This window comes from Hemitrygon akajei, chromosome 22 (assembly GCF_048418815.1).
Source record: "Hemitrygon akajei chromosome 22, sHemAka1.3, whole genome shotgun sequence".
Classification (NCBI taxonomy): Eukaryota; Metazoa; Chordata; class Chondrichthyes; order Myliobatiformes; family Dasyatidae; genus Hemitrygon; species Hemitrygon akajei.
This window is the reverse complement of record NC_133145.1, coordinates 294,217-316,979: the sequence shown is the minus strand read 5'-3', so window position 1 is coordinate 316,979 and position 22,763 is coordinate 294,217. Positions and strand designations below refer to the sequence as shown.

At 44.6% G+C, this 22,763-nt stretch overlaps 1 protein-coding gene across 1 annotated transcript in view; it reads right to left on the bottom strand.

The window, feature by feature from the left end:
• The window catches only part of otop2 (otopetrin 2), a 105,901-nt gene that overhangs the window by 40,806 nt on the left and 42,332 nt on the right, over positions 1-22,763 (bottom strand). Inside the window, exons 3-4 of the mRNA XM_073026580.1 lie at positions 15,674-15,810; positions 6,001-6,059 (exon numbers count right to left, since the gene is read on the bottom strand). Coding sequence (XP_072882681.1) covers positions 6,001-6,059; positions 15,674-15,810 — 196 coding nt within the window. The remainder of the gene's footprint in view (positions 1-6,000; positions 6,060-15,673; positions 15,811-22,763) is intronic.

Here is a 22,763-nt window from a genome sequence, read left to right as displayed (position 1 = left end):
GTTGATGTTGCTGTTTGGATTTTCAGTAGGCACACAAAGTGCACACATGAGGCTGCTTAACAAGCTATTAGCCGATGGTATTACAGGAAAGATTCTAGCATGGATAAAGTAGTGGCTGATAGGCCAGAGGCAAAGAGGGGAATAAAGGGAGCCTTTTCTGGTTGACTATTTTCTAAATGGAGAGAAAATACAAAAAAAAAAGCTCAAAGGGATTTGGGAGTCCTTGTGCAGGATTCCCTAAAGGTTAATTTGCAGGTTGAGTCTGTGGTGAGAAATGCAAATGCAACATTAGCGTTCATTTCAAGAGCACTAGAATATAAAAGCAAGGATGTAATGTTGAAAATTTATAAAGCACTGGTGACACCTCACTTGGAATATTATGAGCAGTTTTGTGCCCCTTATCTTAGAAAGGATGTGCTGAAACTGGAGAGGGTTCAAAAGAGGTTCATGAAAATGATTCCAGGATTGAATGGCTTGTCATATGAAGAGCGTCTGATGGCTCTGACCCTATATTCACTGGAATTCAGAAGAATGAGGGATAACCTTTGAAAATGGTGAATGGCCTTAATAGAGTGGATGTGGGGAGGATGTTTCCTATGGTGGGAGAGTCTAAGACAAGAGCTTACAGCTTCAGAATAGAGGGGTGTCCTTTTAGAATAGAGATGAATAGGAATTTCTTTAGCCAGAGAGCAATGGTATCCTTTGCCACAGACACCTGCGGAAGCCATCTTTATGTATATTTCAAACAGAGTTTGATAAATTCTTGATTTGTCAGGGCATGAAGGGAGATGGGGAGAAGGCAGAAGACTGAACTGTAGAACCATAGAACACTACAGCATAGTACAGGCCCTTCAGCTCTCCATGTTGTGCCGACCCATATAATCCTTAAAAAAGTACTAAACCCACACCCATAACCTTCCATTTTTCTTTCATCCATGTGCCTGTCCAAGAGGCTCTTAAATACCCCTAATGTTTTAGCCTCCACCACCATCCCTGGCAAGTCATTCCAGGCACTCACAACCCTCTGTGTAAAAAAGCTTACCCCTGATGTCTCCCCTAAACTTCCCTCCCTCTGGTGTTTGCTATTGGTGCCATGGGAAACAGGTACTGACTATCCACCCTATCTATGCCTCTCATAATCTTGTAGACCTCTATCAAGTCCCCTCTCATTCTTCTACACTCCAAAGAGAAAAGTCCCAGCTCTGCTAACCTTGCTTCATATGACTTGTTCTCCAAACCAGGCAACATCCTGGTAAATCTCCTCTGCACCCTCTCCATAGCTTCCACATCCTTCCTATAATGAGGTGACCAGAATTGAACACAATAAGTGCAGTCTCACCAGAGATTTGTAGAGTTGCAACATGACATCTCTACTCTTGAACTCAATCCCCCTGTTAATGAAGCCTAGCAACCCATAGGCCTTCTTAACTACCCTATCAATCTGTGCAGCAACCTTGAGGGATGTATGGATTTGAACCCCAAGGTCCCTTTGTTCATCCACACTCTTAAGTAACTGACCATTAATCCTGTACTCAGTCTTCTGGTTTGTCCTTCCAAAATGCATCACCTCACACTTGTCCAGATTGAACTCCACCTGCCATTTTTATGCCCAACTCTGCAGCCTGTCTATATCCTCTTGTAACCTTCAACCACCTACAGCTCCATCCACAACTCCTCCAATCTTTGTGTCATCCACAAACTTACTCACCCATCCTTCTGCCTCCACATCCAGGTCATTTATAAAAATCACAAATAGCAGGGGTCGCAGAACAGATCCTTGTGACACTCCACTAGTCACCGACCTCCAGGCAGAATACTTTCCTTCCACAACTACCCTCTGCTTTCTTCCTTTAAGCCAATTTTTTATCCAAACAGCCAAGGTTCCACTTATCCCATGCCTCATGACTTTCTGGATGAGTCTCTCATGAGGGACCTTGTCAAATGCTTTGCTAAAGTCCATGTAGACCACATCCACTGCCCTACCCTCATCAATTTCTTTTGTTAACTCTTCAAAAAACTCAATCAGGCTTGTGAGGTATGATCTTCCCTTCACAAAGCCATGTTGACTATCCATGAGTAGACTGTACTTCTCCAAATGCTCATAGATCCTATCCTTAAGAATCCTTTCCAGTAGTTTGAATACCACTGGCGTAAGACTCACCAGTCTATAGTTCCCAGGTTTCTCCCTATTACTTTTTTTTAAACAAGGGAACTACATTTGCCATTCTCCAGTCCTCTGGCACTTCTCCTGCAGCCAAAGAGGATTCAAAGGTCATGGCCAATGCTCCTGCGATCTCTTCTCTCAATTCCCACAACAACCTGGGGTGTATCATATCCGGCCCTGGGGATTTATCAATCTTAATGTTTTTAAGAAGATCCAGCACTTCTTCTTCCCTAATCTCCACATTGTCCAGCACACAGGCCTGCTCTAATTCGACCTCATCCTGATCAAGATCCTTTTCACTGCTGCATACTGAAGCAAAGTATTCATTTAGGACCTCCCCAACCTTCTCCGCCTCCAGGCACATGTTGCCCTCTTTATCCTTTAGTGGTCCCACCTTCTTTCTTGTTATCCTCCTAGTCTTCACATACACATACAACACCTTGGGGTTCTCCTTAATCCTACATGCCAAGGCCCTTTCATGCCCCCTTCGAGCTCTCCTATGTCCTTTCTTTAGCTCCTTCCTGGCTACCCTATACTTCTCATAAGCCCCTCCTACTTCCTGCTTCTTATATCTAACATATGCTTCCTTTTTCCTCTTGACGAGTTGCCTCATATGTTTCGTCAGCCACGGTTCCCTTTTCCTAGCTTTTTTCCTTGCCTCAGTGGGACAAACCTATCCTGAACCCAGCTCAAGTGGTCCCTAAACTTCTCCCACATTACTTCTGTGCTTTCCCCTTTGAACATTTGTTTCCAATTTACTCTCGCTAGTTCCTGCCTCATCCCTTCAAAGTTAGCCCTTCCCCAGTTAAGCATTTTACCATTTTGTCTGATTTTATCCCTTTCCATAGCTATGCTGAAGCTAAGGGAGTTGTGGTCACTCTCACCAAAATGCTCCCCCCACCAAGAGGTCTGTCACCTGACCAGGTTCATTACCCAGAACTAGATCCAGTATAGCCTCTCCTCTCGTCAGCCAGTCCACATACTGTGTCAAGAATCCTTCTTGAACACACCTGACAAATTCAGCCCCATCTATCCCCCTTGCACTCAGGAGGTGCCAGTCAATATGCGGGAAGTTGAAATCACCCATAACTACTACCCTGTATTTTCTGCTCCATTCTAAAATCTGCCTGCTTATCTGCTCCTCGGTGTCCTGTGGGCTATTTGGGGGCCTATAGACTACTCCCAGCACAGTGATTGATCCCTTCCTATTTCTGACTTCCACCCAGACTGACTCCGTGGACACTCCTTCTGCAGCGTCCTCCCTTTCTATAGCCGTGATACTATCCCTGACCAGCAATGGCACTCCCCCAACTTTCTACTTCCCATCCTATTCCTTTTAAAACACCTGAACCCTGGGACCTGCATCATCCAATCCTGCCCTTCCTCCAACCAAGTTTCAGTAACGGCCACAACATTGTAATTCCACATACTAATCCATGTTCTAAGTTCATCCTCTTTGTTCCTAGTACTCCTAGCATTGAAATAGACACATTTCAACCCCTTTAACTGGCTACAATTATGTTCTGTCCCCTGCCTGTCCTTCCTCATCAACTCAGAACTCTTAGCATCATGCCCTTGTCTTTCTACCTTAATCCCTGCACTCACATTCTGATTCCCACCCCCCTGCCAAACTAGTTTAAACCCTCCCCAACAGCTCTATCAAACCTGCCCGCCAGGATATTGGTCCCCCTGGGATTCAAGTGCAACCTGCCCTTTTTGTACAGGTCACACCCCTCCCCTCAAAAGAGGTCCCAATGATCCAGAAATCTGAATCTCTGCCCCCTGCTCCAATCCCTCAACCACGCATTTATCCTCCACCTCATTCTATTCCTATTCTCACTGTTGTGTGGCACAGGCAGTAATCCCGAGATTACTACCTTTGAGGTCCTGCTTTTCAACTTCCTTCCTAACTCCCTGTAGTCTTTTTTCAGGACCTCTTCCCTTTTCCTACCTATGTCATTGGTACCAATATGTACCACGACCTCTGGCTGTTCTCCCTCCCACCGCAGGATATCTTGGACGCATCAGGATCATCCCGGATCCTGGCACCTGGGAGGCAAACTACCATCCGAGTTTCTTTCCTGCGTCCACAGAATCACCTGTCTGAACCCCTGACTATAGAGTCCTCTATCACTACTGCCTTCCTCTTCCTTTCCCTACCCTTCTGAACCACAGGGCCAGACTCTGTGCCAGAGATGTGGCCACTGTCGCTTCCCCCAGGTAGGCTGTCCCTCACCCCCCAACAGTACTCAAACAGGAGTACTTATTGTCAAGGGGTACAGCCACAGGGGTACTCTTTAGTACCTGACTCTTCCCCTTCCCCCTCCTGACTGTGACCCATTTCTCTGTCCCCCGTGGACCCGGAGTGACCACCTGTCTGTAACTCCTCTCTATCACCTCCTCACTCTCCTTGACCAGACGAAGGTCATCAAGCTGCAGCTCCAGTTCCCTAACATGGTCCTTTAGGAGTTGCATCTCAATGCACCGGGTGCAGATGTGCCCATCCGGGATGCCGGGACACTCCAGGACCTCCCACATCTGACACCGATCACAGAAAACTGGCCTCACACATATACTACCTCCTTCAGCAATCAACAACTGCCTCACCTCATCCCATTACCGCCAAAGCCCTTTCACTCTGCTGCCTCTCACTCCACTGCCTGCTCCCAACACAGCCCGCTGGATATGGCTGCCTTCTTTTTAAACAGTTCACACTCAGCTAGCTGACGTCACGCACCTGCGCAGCCTGGCCTCTCTCTTCACCTGAGAACTCAAAATGTCTTCCCGCTGGAAATCCTTAGGTGCTCTCCTGGCTTCCTTCTTGTTCCAAATTGAAAACTTCTGCAGATTCCTTGCCCTTTTTAAACTGCTCGCGCTCAACAGCCTGGGGCTGAGAGGAAACTTTGACCAGGCATGATGAAATGCTGGAGCAGACTTAATAAACCAAATGGCCTAATTCCGCTCCTATATCTTATGGAATTCAGAAGGAGAGGGAGTGACCTAATTGAAAGCCTTCGAATGGTGAAAGGTCTTGATAGAGTGAATGTGGAGAGTATGTTTCCTGTGGTAGGACAGTCTATGACCAGAGGACACAGCCTCAGATTGAGGGGCATCCTTTTAGAGATGAGGAAGAATTTCTTTAGCCAGAGAGTGGTAATTCTGTGAAATTCTTTGCCACGGGTGGCTGTGGAAGCCAAGTTTTTATGAACGGTATATTTAAGGCAGAGATTGATAGATTCTTGATTGGTCATGACATGAAGGAACACAGGGAAAAGACAGGAGATTGGGGCTGAGAGGAAAATTGAATCAGCCATGATGAATGGTGGTGCAGACTCAATGGGCCAAATGCCCTAATTGTCCTCCTATGTCTTATGGCCTTGTGGTCAAATGCAATGTTAGCATTCATTTTGAAAGGACTAGAATATAAAATCAAGGATGTAATGTTGAGGCTTTATAAGGCATTGGTGAGAATACACCTAGAGTATTCTGAGAGGATGCTTCCTACAGTGAGAGAGACTCAGCCAGAGTGCACAGCCTCAGAATGCAAGGATGTCCCTTTAGAACAGACATCAGGGAGAACTTATTTAACTTGAAGGTGCTAAATCAGTGGAATTTCTTGCCACAATTGGCTGCTGAGTTGAAGCCTTTGAGTATATTTAAAGAGGAGGTTGATAGGTTCTTGATTAGTAAGGCTGTCAATTGTTTTGGGGAGAAGCAGGAGAATGGGGTTGTAAGAATGATAATAAATCAACCATGATGGAATGATAGAACAAGCTAAATGACCTAATTATGTTTATATTTCATATGCTTTAAACCCAAGGCTCATTTCAACCTACCTGGTGGCATCTTGGTGCATGTGGATGCAGTCTCTTGCATGAAACCATAGCAAGTATGTCTGAAAACAACAAGAATGATTAGAGCTGTCACGCTACCTGTCAATCTCAAGAGTCACAAAGAGCAACTTGCTACATTTTGCCAAAAGTTGTCATGGTTGACCCTTGTCTTTCTGTGGCTTTGGAAAACTTTTTTTTACAGTAAAGTGCAGATCCGGATGACAAACCTGTTTTGGCAATCGTAAGCAGAGGGTGGATGTTGAAGGGAGGCCAGTGAATGCAGAGGTCAGTGTTGCGACTCATTTTATTCATTGTTTATATGATAACGCAAATGCACAAAACCTAGAGTCATGGAGTCATTGAAAAGTACGACACAGAAACAGACCCTTCTACTCATCTAGCAGTTTGATCAGCTTTCATCAAAAATGCTATTCCCTTTACTCAGTTTCTTCGCCTCTTCTGCATCTATTCCCAGGACTTTGTTTTCCATTCCAGGACATTAGAGGTGTCATCCTTCTTTATAGAACAGGATTTTCCTCTCTCTATTATTGATGCTGCTCTCACCTGCATCTCCTTCATTTCCCATATATCCACGCTCACTCACCTTCCTGCCACTGTAATAATAATAGAGTACCTCTTGTCCTGACCTACCATCAGCAACTACATCCAAAACATCCTCCACAGCTTCTGGAATCTCCAAAGGGATCCCACCACTAAACATGTCTTCACCTCCACACACCCCCACCCCCACTTTCCACGGGGATCACTCCTTCTGTGATTCTCTGTCCATTCATCCCTCCAGGCACTTATCCATGCAAGTGGCCTAAGTACTACCTACTCCTGCCTGTACAGCTCCTCCATTCAGGGAACCAGACAGTCCTTTCAGGTGAGGCAACACTTCACCTGTAACCTGCTGGTATCGTTTACTATGTCCAGTGCTCCCAATGTAGCCTCCTCTATGTTGGTGAGACCCATCATAAATTGGGGGAACTGCTACATCGAGCACTTCTGCACCATCTGTCACAAGCAGGACCTTGGTAGCCAAATATTTTAATTCCCATTCTGACATTTTGATCCATGGCCTCCTCTTGTGCCAAGATGAGGCCAACATCAAGGTGGAGGAGCAACACTTTATATTCTATCTCCAACCTGATGGCAAGAATATTGATTTCGCCTTCCAGTGAACAAATTTGAACCCCCCCAATTCCCTACTCTGACCTTTTACTTCTTCTCACCTGCCTAATACTTCCCCCTGGGTCCCCTCCTCCTTTCCTTTCTCTTATTGTCCACTCTCCTCTCCTATCAGATTCTTCCATCTTCAGTCCTTGACCTTTCCCATCTACCTGGCTTCACCTATAAACTGCCTCTTTCCCCTCCCTCCATGTTGTCAATTCAGGCATCTTCCTCCTTCCTTCTCAGTCCTGAAAAAGGGTCTCGGCCCTAAACGCGGACAGTTTATTAATTTCCATAGATGCTGTCTGAGCTGCTGAGTTCCTTCAGCATTTTGTGTGTGTAAGCTTGATCAGTAAATTTGCAATGATGCAAAATTATGAGACGTTGTTGATAGTGATAAAGTAGATCACAGAGGATCCTATTCAATTAGGGAAGTAGGCTGAGGAGTGGAAAATGGATGAGGTGAATGGCCTACTTCTGCTCTTATATCTATATCTTTTATCTTATGGATACAGACAGGTGTGAGCTGATGCATTTTGGAAAGTCAAACGAGTGGGACCTGCTACAAATGGTAGGGCACTAAGACGTAATGGTACAGAGGGACCGAGGAGTATGAGTGCATGGGTAATTGAAAGCAGCTTTACAGGTAGACAAGGTGGTGAAAAAGGCAGTTAGCATACTGACTTCATCAGCCAATAATCTGAGTACTGGCATTGGCACATAATGTTGCAGATGTGTAAGTTGGTGAGGCTGCCCTTGGAGTACAGTGTAGAGTTCTGGTCACATTGTTATAGGAATGATGTAGTCTAATTGGAAAGAATGCAGAGAAGATTTACTAGGATATTGCCAGGACTAGAGGGCCTGAACAGCACTCAGTCGGAGATTTTGGAAGCCTGAGAAGATATAGTTCACTCAGGTTCACCAATTGATTAGAAAAGACAACAACTCACAGCAGTTCAGACAGACAGACAGACATACTTTATTGATCCTGAGGGAAATTGGGTTTCGTTACAGCCGCACCAACCAAGAATAGTGAAGAAATATAGCAATATAAATCCATAAATAAGTAAATAATAATAAGTTAATCATGCCAAGTGGAAATAAGTCCAGGACCAGCCTATTGGCTCAGGGTGTCTGACACTCCGAGGGAGGAGTTGTAAAGTTTGATGGTCACAGGCAGGAATGACTTCCTATGACGCTCAGTGTTACATCTCGGTGGAATGAGTCTCTGGCTGAATGTACTCCTGTGCCTAACCAGTACATTATGGAGTGGATGGGGGACATTGTCCAAGATGGCATGCAACTTGGACAGCATCCTCTTTTCAGACACCACTGTCAGAGAGTCCAGTTCCACCACCACAACATCACTGGCCTTACGAATGAGTTTGTTGATTCTGTTGGTGTCTGCTACACTCAGCCTGCTGCCCCAGCACACAACAGCAAACATGATAGCACTGGCCACCACAGACTCGTAGAACATCCTCAGCATCGTCCGGCAGATGTTAAAGGACCTCAGTCTCCTCAGGAAGTAGAGACAGCTCTGACCCTTCTTGTAGACAGCCTCAGTGTTCTTTGACCAGAGTTTTGAACAGTGCCCAATCAGTGTATGGGATTGACAAGAACAAATTAAAGCAAGTCAGGGCAAGCAGAGTGGCCATCATTGTAGTGGTCAGAGGTAGAGTGAACATTTTCAGGGATTTAGCTCTTCGAGGCTTCAGCAGAGTACCCCTGTGGCCACCACCCTTCAACAACAGATGTATCACTTTGGATACTGTTGCGGGGGCGGGGGGTGCGGGGGGGGAGGGTGACCTAGCAGAGCAAAGTCGGGTCTCTGGCACTGAAGCTAGCTCTGTGACTCAGAAGGGAAAGGGGGGAGAAGAGGTGAACTGTGGTGATAGAGGATTTATTAGTTAGGGGAAACAGAAAGAAAGTTCTGTGGACAAGAACAAGACTCCCGGATATCTTGGACCAAGTCTTCAGCATCCTTAAATGGGAAGGTGATCAACCAGAGGTTGTTGTCCATGACATAGGTAGGAAAAGTGATGAGGTTCTGCAAAGTGAGTTCAAGGAGTTTGGTGCTAAGTTAAATGGCAGGACTGCCAGGGTTGAGATCTCAAGATTGTGACTCATGCCATGTGCTAGTGAGGCCAGAAACAGGAAGATTATACAGTTTAACATGTGGCTGAGGAGATGTGTAGAAGGAAGGGTGTCAGATTTTTGGATCATTGGGCTCTCTTTCAGGGAAGGTGAGTCCTGTGCAGAAGAGATGGTTGTACCTGAACTGGAAGACAACTAATATCCTCATGGGAAGTTATGCTAGAGCTGTATGAGGGGTCTAAGCTAAACTTGCAGAGGATAGGAACTAGAGTGTCAGAACAGATAGTGGAGAAGTTGTGGAGATAAATGTGGTTAAGGCCTCAATGTCAGGAATCAAAAGGTTGAGCACGGTGTGACTAATGTCTTGAGCTGTGTATATTTCAGACGGACAGACGGACAGACAGACATACTTTATTGATCCCGAGGGAAATTGGGTTTCGTTACAGTCGCACCAACTAAGAATAGTGTAGAAATATAGCAATATAAAACCATAAATAATTAAATAATAAGTAAATTATGCCAAGTGGAAATAAGTCCAGGACCAGCCTATTGGCTCAGGGTGTCTGACACTCTGAGGGAGGAGTTGTAAAGTTTGATGGCCACAGGCAGGAATGACTTCCTATGATGCTCAGTGTTGCATTCAGTTAAAGAAGTATCATAGGATAAGCTGAGAGCATGAATCAACAGCTGGAATTATGATGTTATAGCTATTAGTGAGACTTGGTTGCAGGAGGGCCAGAACCGGCAGCTCAGTATTCCGGGGTTCTGTTGTTTTAGATGTGACAGAAGGGGAGGGATGGTGTTACTAGTCAGGGAAAATGTCATGCAGTTCTCCATCAGGACAGACTAAAGAATTCAACTAGTGAGGCATTCTGGGTAGAACTGAGAAATAAGAAAGGTATGACCACGTTAATGGAGTCATACTAAAGCCCACCCAACAGTCCAAAGGATTTAGAGGAAAAAAGTTGCAGAGAGATCACAAACTATTGAAAACAACATAATATTGTTATAGTTGGTAATTTTAATTTTCCACATATTGACTGGGAATCCCGTACTGTAAAAGGACTAGATGGGATAGAGTTTATCAAGCATGTTCAGGGAAGTTTTCTTAACTTTGGAGAGGTCCTTTGGAGTATGTAGGCCTTCTCCTTCACGTGTTCTACAACTTTGTGATGCCAGTACAACCTTCTATGTGGTGGGGTGCTGGGGCAATGGCATCAATGTGGGTGATAGCAACAGGCTCAATAATCTGATCAGAAAAGCTGGCTCTGTCAAACTGGACTCATCGGAGGCTGTGGTTGAACAAAGGACCCTACAGAAAATCCTGGCAGTTCTGGACAATGTTTCTCACCCTTTGCATGCCACCTTGACTGAACAAAGGAGCTTTTTTAGTGATAGACTAAGGCAACTATACTGCTCCAAAAAGGGCTATATGAGGTCATTCTTTCCTTCAGCCATTAGGCTTTATAATGAGTTAATCTATAGCTGGGGAGGTGATGACCCCCCCGCCCCCCGTTAGACTGTTTGAGGTAACTTACTTTTTATTCTTTCTTACTTCTCTTCTAATATTTGTAAATTTGTATTTTTGAGCACTTGTAATGCTATTGTAGCACTGTAATTTCCTTTGGGAGAAATAAAGTATCTATCTACTCCAACCTGCCAACCTGCATTGAACGGAGCCTTGCAGGTCGGCAGGTGGGAAGAGAATTCATTTCTCCCAAAGGAAATTACAGTGTTACAGTAGCATTACAAGTGCACAGCAATGGTATTGAAGGAACCTGAGAAATAAAAAATCACAGTGCTGCCCTGCTTATCCAAAAGAGAGTGGGCTCTGTTCAGCCGGTAGATGACAGCGTCGTCAATTCCAATGTGCTCCTGGTAGAGAAACTGTAGGGGATCGAGGGCTGATCTGACCAGGGGTCGGGGATGAGCCAGAACCAGCCTCTCTAAGGCTAATGTGTGAAGTTAGGGCCACTGGATGGTAGTCATTCAAGACTTTCAGTTGGCTCTTCTTGGGTATTGGGACCACACTTAATGTTTTCCCACACAGTCGGGACTCTTTCCAGGCTGACTCTGATTGAAAATGTGTTTGAGGGTTTCCGGTGACGTCATCGTCGAGAATGGCAGCTGAAGTCACTAGCTCCTCCAGAAAAATGCGTATTAAGCTCCGTTAACCCATCAAATATAATATTTTTTGAAAAATATTTGAACTAAAAAGAGGACAAGAATGGGGAAAAGGAATGGAAATAAAAAAAGCAACACTGCGGAGCCTACGTCTGAGAGGAGTGCAGCGAGCGGCTCTCCTACCTGACCGCGTGCTAGCAAGGTGGACGCCAGGCCTCGTTCAGGCGAAGCGGCGAATATGTTCGAAATCCTGAAAGAGATAAGGGAGTTCCAGAAAGAAATAGAGGAGCAGCTCCGTGATATTAAGTCAAAGCTCACCAGCATTAATCAAAAAATAGCGGTGGCTGAGAATCGAATTGAGAAGGTGGAAGATCGCGTTCAAAACGTGGAACGGATACTGAGTAAGACAATAAAAATCATACATCACCAAGAAGGTAAACTGCTTGACCTGGAGGGAAAATCACGGAGCAAAAATATCAGAATCTACAACGTTCCCGAAGGAGCAAGGGCTCGTCTATGACGGAGTTTGTCAGAAAGTTTCTGCGGGACGCGTTGGATTTTCCCCAGCTATGGAGCTGGAAGTCGAAAGAGCCCACCGCACCCTCGTCCTGAAACCTACCCAGGATAGAAAGCCATGCTCAATAATAATTAAATTCCTTCGGTACAGCACCAAGGCGGAGATTCTACGAAGGGCTTGGGGTAAGAAGAGAGTGTCTTTGGAGGATAAATTAATATATTTCGACCAAGATTACACCCTCACGGTCCTCCAGAAATGCAAAGAATACTCTGAAGTAAAGCGAGTACTAAAGCAAAATAAGATTAGATTTCAAACTCCGTACCCTGCTAAACTTGGAGTGTTTTATGACAACGGGACGTGGTTGTACCAGACAGTGGAAGAGGCGACTACAGACATGAAGGCCAGAGGGTTGCCCGTCAGCATGACCAAAACGAGGGAAAGCCTGGCTGAAGAATTATCCCGCTTTGCTGGGGAAATACTGTGAGAAACGAGAAGGCAGGAGACGGGAGGAGGCCGAGAGAAATATATCAGGAAGAGACTGGGAGTTTCCCAAAGACAGTCCTCACCCCCTTCATAAGGTTTGGCTATCTTTAAAAATGTTGAGAAGCTAAACAGAAGCAAAAGTACACGGTGATATACCTATCTCGAGAAATAATTATTATAATGTGGATTTTATATTACTTAGTTGTTATTCTTTATTCGCTCACTTATTCCTTTTTCCCCACCAAAATAAGAATATATATATATGTAATGTATGTGTGTGTATTATCCCCCACAGCTAGACGTTTCCTCTAGCTCAACACAGGGTCATCTACTAGAGACCTCAGCCTTGGAATCACACGATCGTTGCCATTTTTGTTATTATTTGCATTTCTTGGTTCTTATTTGTTCAGGGTGTAGATCGATTAAGTTTTATTCTAATTTCAATGATACATTGACAGATAAATACAGATGGCTAAGGACAAGGTAAAATTCATTTCTTTTAATGTCAATGGGCTATTAAACCCAATCAAACGTAAGAGAATTTTATCCAAAATGGAAAAAGAACAAGCCCATGTAGTATATTTACAGGAAACTCATTTAAGTGATAATGCACATAAAAAACTAGAGAATGAGCTTCACTAATCTGTTTTTCTCCTCATATAAATAGGAAATGTTGCTGCCGTGACACCATGTTACTAAGCTCTCTAATTTCTTCTTGTACTCCTACTTATCATTATTTGTAATATGGCCCACTGTGGCCATTTTGTATATTGAATTTGAGCAGAATCTGGCCATGCATTCATGAGTGTACAGGAAGCAGAGTAGGGGGTTGAGGATGGAACCTCGTGGGGTGCCAATGTTGATACTGCCTACTCATATTGATTGCAGTCTGTTGGTCAGGGAGTTGAGGCTCCAATGATCAATTTATCGACATCAAGGGAAATGGGACTTTATTAATAACACTTTTTATATGGAAAATTGTGGTAAACAATCATCAGAAACAATGAAGAGGAGAGCGAAGGTGAGGCTGATCCAAGGGTCGAGGCATGCAGGTGTGATATAGAGCTGGAGCGAGGTTGGGGTGTGTTCCAGCAGATGGAGTTGGAGTCGGAATCAGAATCAGAGATATAGTTAGAGCGAGATGAGTTGAGAAAAGCTGAAGTGGAGCTGTTTTTGAGCCCATCCACCTAACCCAGGACAGAGGTTTGGTCCATCTAAGTGCCATGCTGATTTGGAAAGGTTGAGTTTGGGCCGTAAGTGGCCCAGAGCATATTGCTGCAGCTCGGCAAGTTAAATGCCAGGCCAGAAGAACTGAAAAGGCAAGGTATTGGGACCAGAGGCAAAAGTTGAGCTGGTTCTGCTCCAAGAAGTTTTACTCTGCTCTCCTCGGTGCTGAGGCTGTGTCATGCCCCATCTGCTCTGAGCTTAGTGTCTGTGAGGTTCTTGGTGATTTGCCTCTGTGTGGCCTACTCCAGCTGCTCCCGGATTTACTTTTATGGGCCCAATTTCATTCTGAATGCTGATGCCTGCTTTATTGTTTGCATAAATTGATTTTTCTCTTTCTCTCTCGCTCTCTCTCTCCCCCCTCCCCCTCTCTCCCCTTCCCCTCCCCGCCCTCTCTCTCTCCCCCTCTCCCCATTGGTCTTCTTTTTAAGTTGGGTTCTTTCAGGTTTCTTGTTTTGTGGCTGTCTGTAAGCAGATGAATCTCAAGGTTGTATAACTTATACACACTTTGATAATAAGCATTCAAAGTACTTCGAAGTTTGAATGCAGAAAATTGGGACTATCTGGTTGGGCACCACGGTCAGCATGGACTCTTTGGCCCAAAGGGCCTATATCTGTGCTGTACTGCTCTGACTCTATGAGAAAAGATGGAATCCAGGTTAATTGTCTTGAAAAATCAGGCACCTTACATTTATTTCTCAAATCCTCTGTACCAAGGGCACTGCTCCTTTAGAGGAAAAATATGCCTGCTTGCCTAGTGAATGTTACACTTGTCTTGTGGCCATTCCCTGCTGGAGTGTGTCTTCTCTAGCATTGTTGAGATGATGAGTTGGATTCATGCCAAAGACTGGGCAGTTGACATCAGACAGATCTTGAGGTTGCTAAAATTCAACAGGAACTGGGAACATGAGTTGAGGGGTGGTGAATTACAACATTCCCATTGAATATACATTGCTGCTGGGAGCTTCCTTCAATCTATATGTGGCAGGGCTCCTTGTACTTTATTTAAGCAATGGCAAAGGACAGGTGACTGGCACGGCACTTATCCAAGCATCCCACCTAATGGCTCCAAGGTTTGCTCTGCCCTAGTTCAGAACATCAACGTAAATTGGTTGCATCCCTCAACTTAACTATTTTAAAACTAATCAAATTATGGGCACTGGACACAAAGAGGTCACTTCTGCCACTCACCATGCCTCATTCCCCAGGAGGAGGTCAGGTGCTGACCCTATCTAGTAGGTCCCTATACTTATTGATCACAAATGTTTTCTTGGACTCACTTCACAAATTCCAATCCATCCAGACATCTCTCTACATATTTGCTCCTACAGTTCCTCTGAATATTTGGGGGGGCAGGGGGAGGACTTACATTAAATATCATCAAAGTGACCATCCCCTTCCTGTTTCTACATTCTATCAATATGGGCTCACTGGATGATACCGCCAAAATATTCTTTCTCAGGACATTGTTATGTCCTCTTTCATCATGAATCTTCCTCTACTCTTCCCTACATCTCTGACAGGCCTGTAGTATCTGTATCCTGGAACACTGTGCTGCTGGTCCTGTGCTTTTGTCAGCCATATTTCTGTTCTGCTTCTGACATCCCAATCCCTGGAGCCAATCCACACCCTGGTTTCAGCTGTTCTATCTGTTGAACTTCCTGCATTGCAGTTTACAGCAATGTTCTCACCCTCCCTTTATCCTGCATCCTGTCTATCCTGTTGACTAAACTTGCTCTCATTGGCTATTAAATTAATAAAAATCAAATTAATTATTTAATTATAAATAATTAAATTAATTGAAAATAAAGCAACAGTAAAAGGCATCAGAGATATATTAAAATTCTATTTAGTTCTTGAAGCCTCTGGAGCAATTGTTATTAACCAGACTGGTAATCATAACCACATATGGCCAAACCCTCCAGTGTAGTTGACTATCAATTGACCCTGCACCTAGCCAGCGAGCCTCTCATATGGAAACCAAATGGTATGGGTAATGTGCTGGTCTTCACAGTCTTGGAGCTAAAAAAGAGCATGATGAAGTGAAAGGAGCCTCACCTGGGTGCTAACGAAGATGGCTTCCACAACAGGATAGACTATCTTCACGGTAAGGCCACTATTCTGGTATTGGTAGTAGTAGCCAAACTTGAAAGCATCAAGCAGAATAGTACACACTCCAAAGAGAAGCACTGCTCCTAAGATCAAACAGAGAACATGAGGTAACATAATGGATAGTGTCATCAGGGGCATGCAAGTTAACAAAGATGAATCCGGCCCTTTGGGAAGGCATTTCATTGGATAAATTAGTATTTGAAAGATACAACTGATATCTCAGTGGATAGATCAGTCCAATGACAAAAATGGTGTTTGGATGGAGGGGTTGGTGTGTGAAGGAATACACTACAGAATGGACAGGTTGTTTGGCAAGATTGCTGGAAGGGCAGGTCCATGTAAGATTGGAGATTAGTGTGATGGCAGGTAAGTGTGTGAAGGAATAGATAATGGATGCACAGATTGGTGAATGATTGGAAAGATCGATGGGATGGGCAGGGTGTGTTTGGAGAGAATGCTGAATGGACAAGTCAGTGTGTGATTGGACAGATTAGAGAATGAGCAGGTGGGTGTGATTAGAGAGATCAGTAGTATGGACAGGTTGAGACATGAAGGAATAGATTATGGGATGGAGAGGCCGTTGTGTAATTGGAGAGATCAGTGGGAAGGACATGCTGGTGTGTGATTGGAGAGATCATGAAAAACAGGTCACTAGACACTAGAATACTACAGCACAGTACAGGCCCTTCAGCCCTCGATGCTGTGCCGACCCATATATTCCTTAAAAGGGAAGTACTAAACCCACACCACCCCATAACCCTCTATTTTATTTTCAATGTGTGACTGGAGAAATTGGTGGGATGGACAAGTCGGTGTACGATTGGAGATATTGGTGGGATGGACAGTGCTGGTGTGTGATTGGATAGATAGGCAGGTGTATTGTAAAGGGTTAATCTTGAGCTTATCAAAAGTCTACACCACCGTAGCCTTGTGCATACCATTAGAATCCATGTGGCAGACGTGAGCGTACAGCTGTGGGAAAATGAAAGTCTGGTAAACACAGGGTTTGATTTGTGAAGTGTAGTGACAAGTGATGATTGGTTCTAGTTAGGTGGTTTGAGTTGGTGCGAATGTATTGGTCCACTAACTGCAGCATTCCATCAGTTGAATGGACATAAAAGTAGAGCAGTTGGTTGCTTGAGGGTAGTTTATTGGGGTTCACCAAAATGTGGTAGTTAACAGTACTGCAGATTGGGTAGAGAGTCCATGTGTAGCTGAATAAGTGTTTTAATGTTTGCTATTCTGTTGAATAAATGAGGTTCTGTCATTGGCGTTCATGTATTTCTGCCTTACCGAGCGTGATTCATGAACCTTTTGGTGTAATATAACAATTTGGCATAGTAGGAAAAGAATCTGGCAGGTGTGGTAGAAATAAAAATGTTTGCAAGCATGTTTAGAAGAAAGAGCAAGAAGGAAGACCCCCCCCCCCCCACCCCCCGTGCAAAGAGTACCGGGATGGACTGATAATTGCAGGGTTTGGCAAGCTGGCCAATTTGCTAGCAGACCATGGGTTGAATAAACAAGCTGAACCCCTTAGGATTAAAGATGGGATACCATCTCATGTCTGTTAGGGTTCCTGGACAGGAGGGGTAGCCAGAGAGGGGCTTCTTGGCTGCTGGCAGCCATCATAAAACAACAAGACAATCTCTCAGTAAGATCTCATATTGGAAATGAACCTGGTCAGGTGTCCGATCTCTCAGTGGGCACAATTCTATCTCCTTTACTGTAGCATTGGAGATGGATAGGAACAGACAAGTTAGGAAAGCATTTAATAGGAGTAAGGGGAAATATGAGGCTATCAGGCAGGAATTTGGAAGCATAAATTGGGAGTAGATGTTCTCAGGGAAATGTACAGAAGAAATATGGCAAATGTTCAGGGGATATTTGCATGGAGTTCTGCATAGGTACATTCCAATGAGACAGGAAAAGAATGGTAGGGTACAGGAACAGTGGTGTACAAAGGCTGTTGTAACTCTAGTCAAGAAGAAAAGAAGAGCTTACGAAAGGTTCAAAAAACTATGTAATGATAGAGATCGTGAAGATTATAAGGCTAGCAGGAAGGAGCTTATGAATCTAGGAGAGCCAGAAGGGGCCATGAGAAGGCCTTGGCGGACAGGATTAAGGAAAACCCCAAGGCATTCTGCAAGTATGTGAAGAGCAAGAGGATAAGACTTGAGAGAATAGGACCAATCAAGTGTGACAGTGCAAAAGTGTGTATAGAACCAGCTGAGATGGCAGAGGTTCCTAAAGAGTACTTCGATTCAGTATTCACTATAGAAAAAGATCTTGGCGATTGTAGGGATGACTTACAGTGGACTGAAGCTGGAGCATGTAGATATTAAGAAAGAGGATGTGCTAGATCTTTTGGAAAGCATCAAGTCTGATAAGTCATTGGGACTGGATGAGATGTACCCTGGGCTACTGTGGGAGGTGGGGGAGGAGATTGTTGAGCCTCTGGCAATGATCTTTGCATCACCAAAGTGTACAGGAGAGGTTACGGAGAATTGGAGGGTTGCAGATGTTGTTCCATTAGTCAAGAAAGGGTGTAGAGATAGCCTAGGAAATTATAGACCAGTGAGTCTTACTTCAGTGGTTGGTAAGTTCATGTAGAAGATCATGAGAGGCAGGATTTATGAACATTTGGAGAGACATAATATGATTAGGAATAGTCAGCATGGCTTTGTCATAGGCAGGTCGTGCCTTACGAGCCTGATTGAATTTTTTGAGGATGTGACTAAACACGATGCAGGTAGAGCAGTAGATGTAGTGTATATGGATTTCAGCAAGGCATTTGACAAGTTACCCCATGCAAGGCTTATTGAGAAAGTAAGGAGGCATGGGATCCAAGGGTACATTGCTTTGTAGATCCAGAACTGGCTTGCCCACAGAAGGCAAAGTGTGGTTATAGATGGGTCATATTCTGCATGGAAGTTGGTGACCAGTGGTGTGCCTCAGGGATCTGTTCTGGGACCCCCACTCTGTGATTTTTATAAATGACCTGGATGAAGAAGTGGAGGGATGGGTTAGTAAATTTGCTGATGAGACAAGGTTGGGGGTGTTGTAGATAGTCTGGAGGGCTGTCAGAGGTTACAGCAGGACTTTGATAAGGGATCAAAACTGGGCTGAGAAGTGGCAGATGGAGTTCAACCCAGAAAAGTGTGAGGTGGTTCATTTTGGTAGGTCAAAAATGATGGCAGAATATAGTATTAATGGTAAGACTCTTGGCAGTGTGGAGGATCAGAGGGATCTTGGGGTCCGAGTCCATTGGACGCTCAAAGCTGCTGCGCAGGTTGACTCTGTGGTTAAGAAAGTATATGGTGCATTGGCCTTCATCAATTGTGGGATTGAGTTTAGGAGCTGAGAGGTAATGTTGCAGCTATAGGACCCTAGTCAGACCCCATTTGGAGTACTGTGCTCAGTTCTGGTCGCCTCACTATAGAAAGGATGGTGAAACCATAGAAAGGGTGCAGAGGAGATTTACAAGGATGTTGCCTGGATTGGGGAACATGCCTAATGAGAATAAGTTGAGTGAACGCTGCCTTTTTTGCTTGGAGCAGCGGAGGATGAGAGGTGACCTGATAGAGGGGTATAAGATGATGAGAGGCATTGATCATGTGGATAGTCAGAGGCTTTTTCCCAGGGCTGGAATGGCTAGCACGAGAGGGCACAGTTTGAAGGTGCTTGGAAGCAGGTACAGAGGAGGTGTTAGGGGTAAGTTTTTACGCAGAGAGTGGTGAGTGTGTGGAATGTGCTGCCAGCGACAGTGGTGGAGGCGGATACAATAGGGTCTTTTAAGAGACTCCTGGACAGGTATATGGAGCTCAGAAAAATAGAGGGCTATGGGTAACCCTAGATAATTTCTAAGGTAAGGACATGTTCGGCACAGCTTTATGGGCTGTAGGGCCTGCATTGTGCTGTAGAGTTTCTATGTTTCTCTAAAGAGGAGGAAATAGGGAATCTTAACATGAGGTGGAGATGTTGAATCAGCACTCTATGACCATAGCAAAGGCTGCCTGGTCAGCTCAAACTTGGGCTGAGAAAATGGAGGAACAGAAGTGTTGGCATCGCTTGCCGCCTGGCCAAGGTCCAGCAGCAGGAAGCAGCCCAAAGGACTAACTGGCACTAGACCCAATTAAGGTCTCGGCTCTTAATTTAAGGGGTGGTGACACACATATTTGGGATTGGGATATTTAGTTTGATGGTGAGGATCTGGAGGAAAGTGTGGAAAGTCTCCCTCCTCCCTACGCCCCCCCCCAGCTCATGAAAGCACTGCCAGTTAGAGTTACTATGGCGACAGAAATAAGGTCTGACAAATAACCCTCTCCAAGTGCCCATCAGCCTGTGGTGTCTTCTGGCAGGACAATCTCAGACGCTGGACAATGTGTCATCCAGCTATAAGAAGAACAGGATTGGGGACATGAAACAGTGACTACCTTGGTGATGACTGAGGACAACTACTCCAAGGAATTGGTGGAACTGGGGGATCAGTACAGACAGAACTGGGGGAAACCATTAGCGGCATGATTGTTAAAGATATGGGACAGTGGGTGGGTGGTGAAGTGATCCTATCTGATAGGGAACTGGGCACCCTAGGACTGTCATCAAACCATGAGGTAAACAATACCCTACAAGGTCAGTCGGCAAGCTAAAGGTTAGAGAGATTGGTGCAATTGGCAGCTTCCTACGTGATTAGAGAGTTTGGAGATTCAACAGCTGAGTATGTGAAGGGATAGATCAGTGGAATGGAGAGATCAGTATGTGATTGGGAAATTTGGAGGAATGGTCAGGTCAGTGGGTGACTGTGAGTTCAGTATGTGATGGGATAGATTTTGGTCTTGGGATGCACAAGTCAGCGTGTGATTGGGATGATTGGTGGGATTGACTTGTCAGTGTTTGATTGAAGAGATCATAAGGTTGGACAGGCCAGCATGTAGAGGGATTGATCATGGGATGGATAGGTTGGCAGATGATATGATAGATCTGTGATGGACAGGTCAGTGTGTAATTGAGATGGCGACACTGGTGTGTGATTGGAGTTACCTGTGAGATGAACTGTTCAGTATGTGATTGAAGAGATTGGTAGCATAGACAGTTCACTGTGTGATGGGATACATATTTGGATGGGAAGGTCAGTGTGTGACTGGAGCGATCATTGGATGGACAGGTTGGCATGTGGTTTGAGAGATCTGTGATGGAAAGATTAATGGACAGACAGGTCATTTTGATTGGAGAGGTCAGTGTGATGGACAAGTTTGTGTGATTGGATGGGTCAGTGGAACAGATGGGGAAATGTGTGATTGGAGAGATCAGCGGGATGGACAGGTCTTTATGGTTGAAGGCAAGGCTGCTTGGGCAATTAGGTATGTGATTAGAAAGATCAATGCGATGGACAGGTAATTATGTGATGGGATATATTCTGGGATGGAGAGGTCAGCATGTGATTGGAGAGATTGTAGGGTGGAGAGATTGCCGTGTGATTCCATAGGTGGTAGGTTACACAGTTCAGCATGTGAAGGGCTGATAGTGGTATTGATCGGTAAGCTTGAAATTTGGTAAATCTGTGGAATGGACAGATTGCTGTTATGTTTGGATTGATTTATGCATTGATTTATATATTTCTTGATATGGCACAGAGTAACCCCTTCCGGCCTTCAAGCTAGCTGCTCCAGCAACACCAGACAAACCTGATTAACCTTAATTAATCATGGGATGACTTTGTGTATGGACAGGAAATTGTGATCGGAGAGATCAGAGAGATGGACAGGTCAGCACGTGACTGGAAAAATCTGTGGGATGGATAGGCTATTTTGTGATTTGTGAGATTTGTGGGATGGGCATATCAGAGTGGATTTGAAGTGATTGTTGGACAGATTGGTTATTGCGATTGGAGAAGTTTTAGATGGCACTACAGCTTATTGGTGGTTCAAAAGCAAAGGAATTGATTTAAAAATTATTTACAACACTTTTTTTGAAGTAAATTGTGGTAAAATATCACCACAAACAACAAAGAAGTAAGTGAGGGCAAAGCGAACTTGAGAGATGTGCTGTAAAATCAACACACTTGGAGTTTGAGCCGTACTAATTGGAGTGGTTGTTTTGGAGGGGAGAAGAAGAGACAGAGGAGTTCTGATGCCCAGTCCAACTAACCTGGGTGCAAGGATAGATCGCTTTAAATATCAAACCAATTTAGAGAGGCTGAGAACAACTTCTTCGGCAGTGAAACCCAGGTCCGAAGTGAATCGCTGGGTAGTGAATTCTAGGCCAGGAGTGATTCACCACGTTGGGGCCTGGGTCCTAATGTGAGGTATAATACGGTGTTCCAACAATCTAAGTGCCAGCCTAGGTAGACTGGAAAGGTAGAGTGTTGATAGTTGGATGAGGTTGGATTGCTCGGCACCAAGCTGATTTGGAGAAGTTGAGAATGGCTTCTCCAGCAGTGAAATCTAGACCCAGAATGATTTATCATGGCAGAGCATGGGTCCTAGTGCGAGGTTCAGTCAATATAAATGCCAGCCCAGATAATCTGGGGCTCTTCTCTCCATGATGCTAAGGCTGTGAGACTGCCCCAAGCTGCTGTACTTCGTGTCTGCAAACTTTGCAGCAATTTACCCTGATGATCAAAATATCAAGGCTTTGGTCCTACTCTGAGCTGCCCCAGGGATTTGGGTCTAAGGACTTAATTTGGTTTGGAATGCTGTTGTTGTTGCTCACTTTTATTGTATGCATGATTTGTTTTTCTCTCTCTTTCTTTGGGGCACTGGGAGTTGGTCTTTTTCTTTTACATTGGGTTCTTTCGGGTTCCTTGCTTTGCGACTGCCTGTTAGCACATCTCAAGGTTGTATAATTTATACTGTATGGACTTTGAATCTTTGATGAGATGGACATGTCAATGGGTGATTGGAGAGATCAATAGGATGGACAGATTGGTATATCATTGGTGTCTTTGGCTGGATGGATAGGTCAGTGTTGGATGCAATAGATCATGGGGCTGACAGTACATCTGTGATTAAATTGATTGTTGGGCTGGTCAGTACAG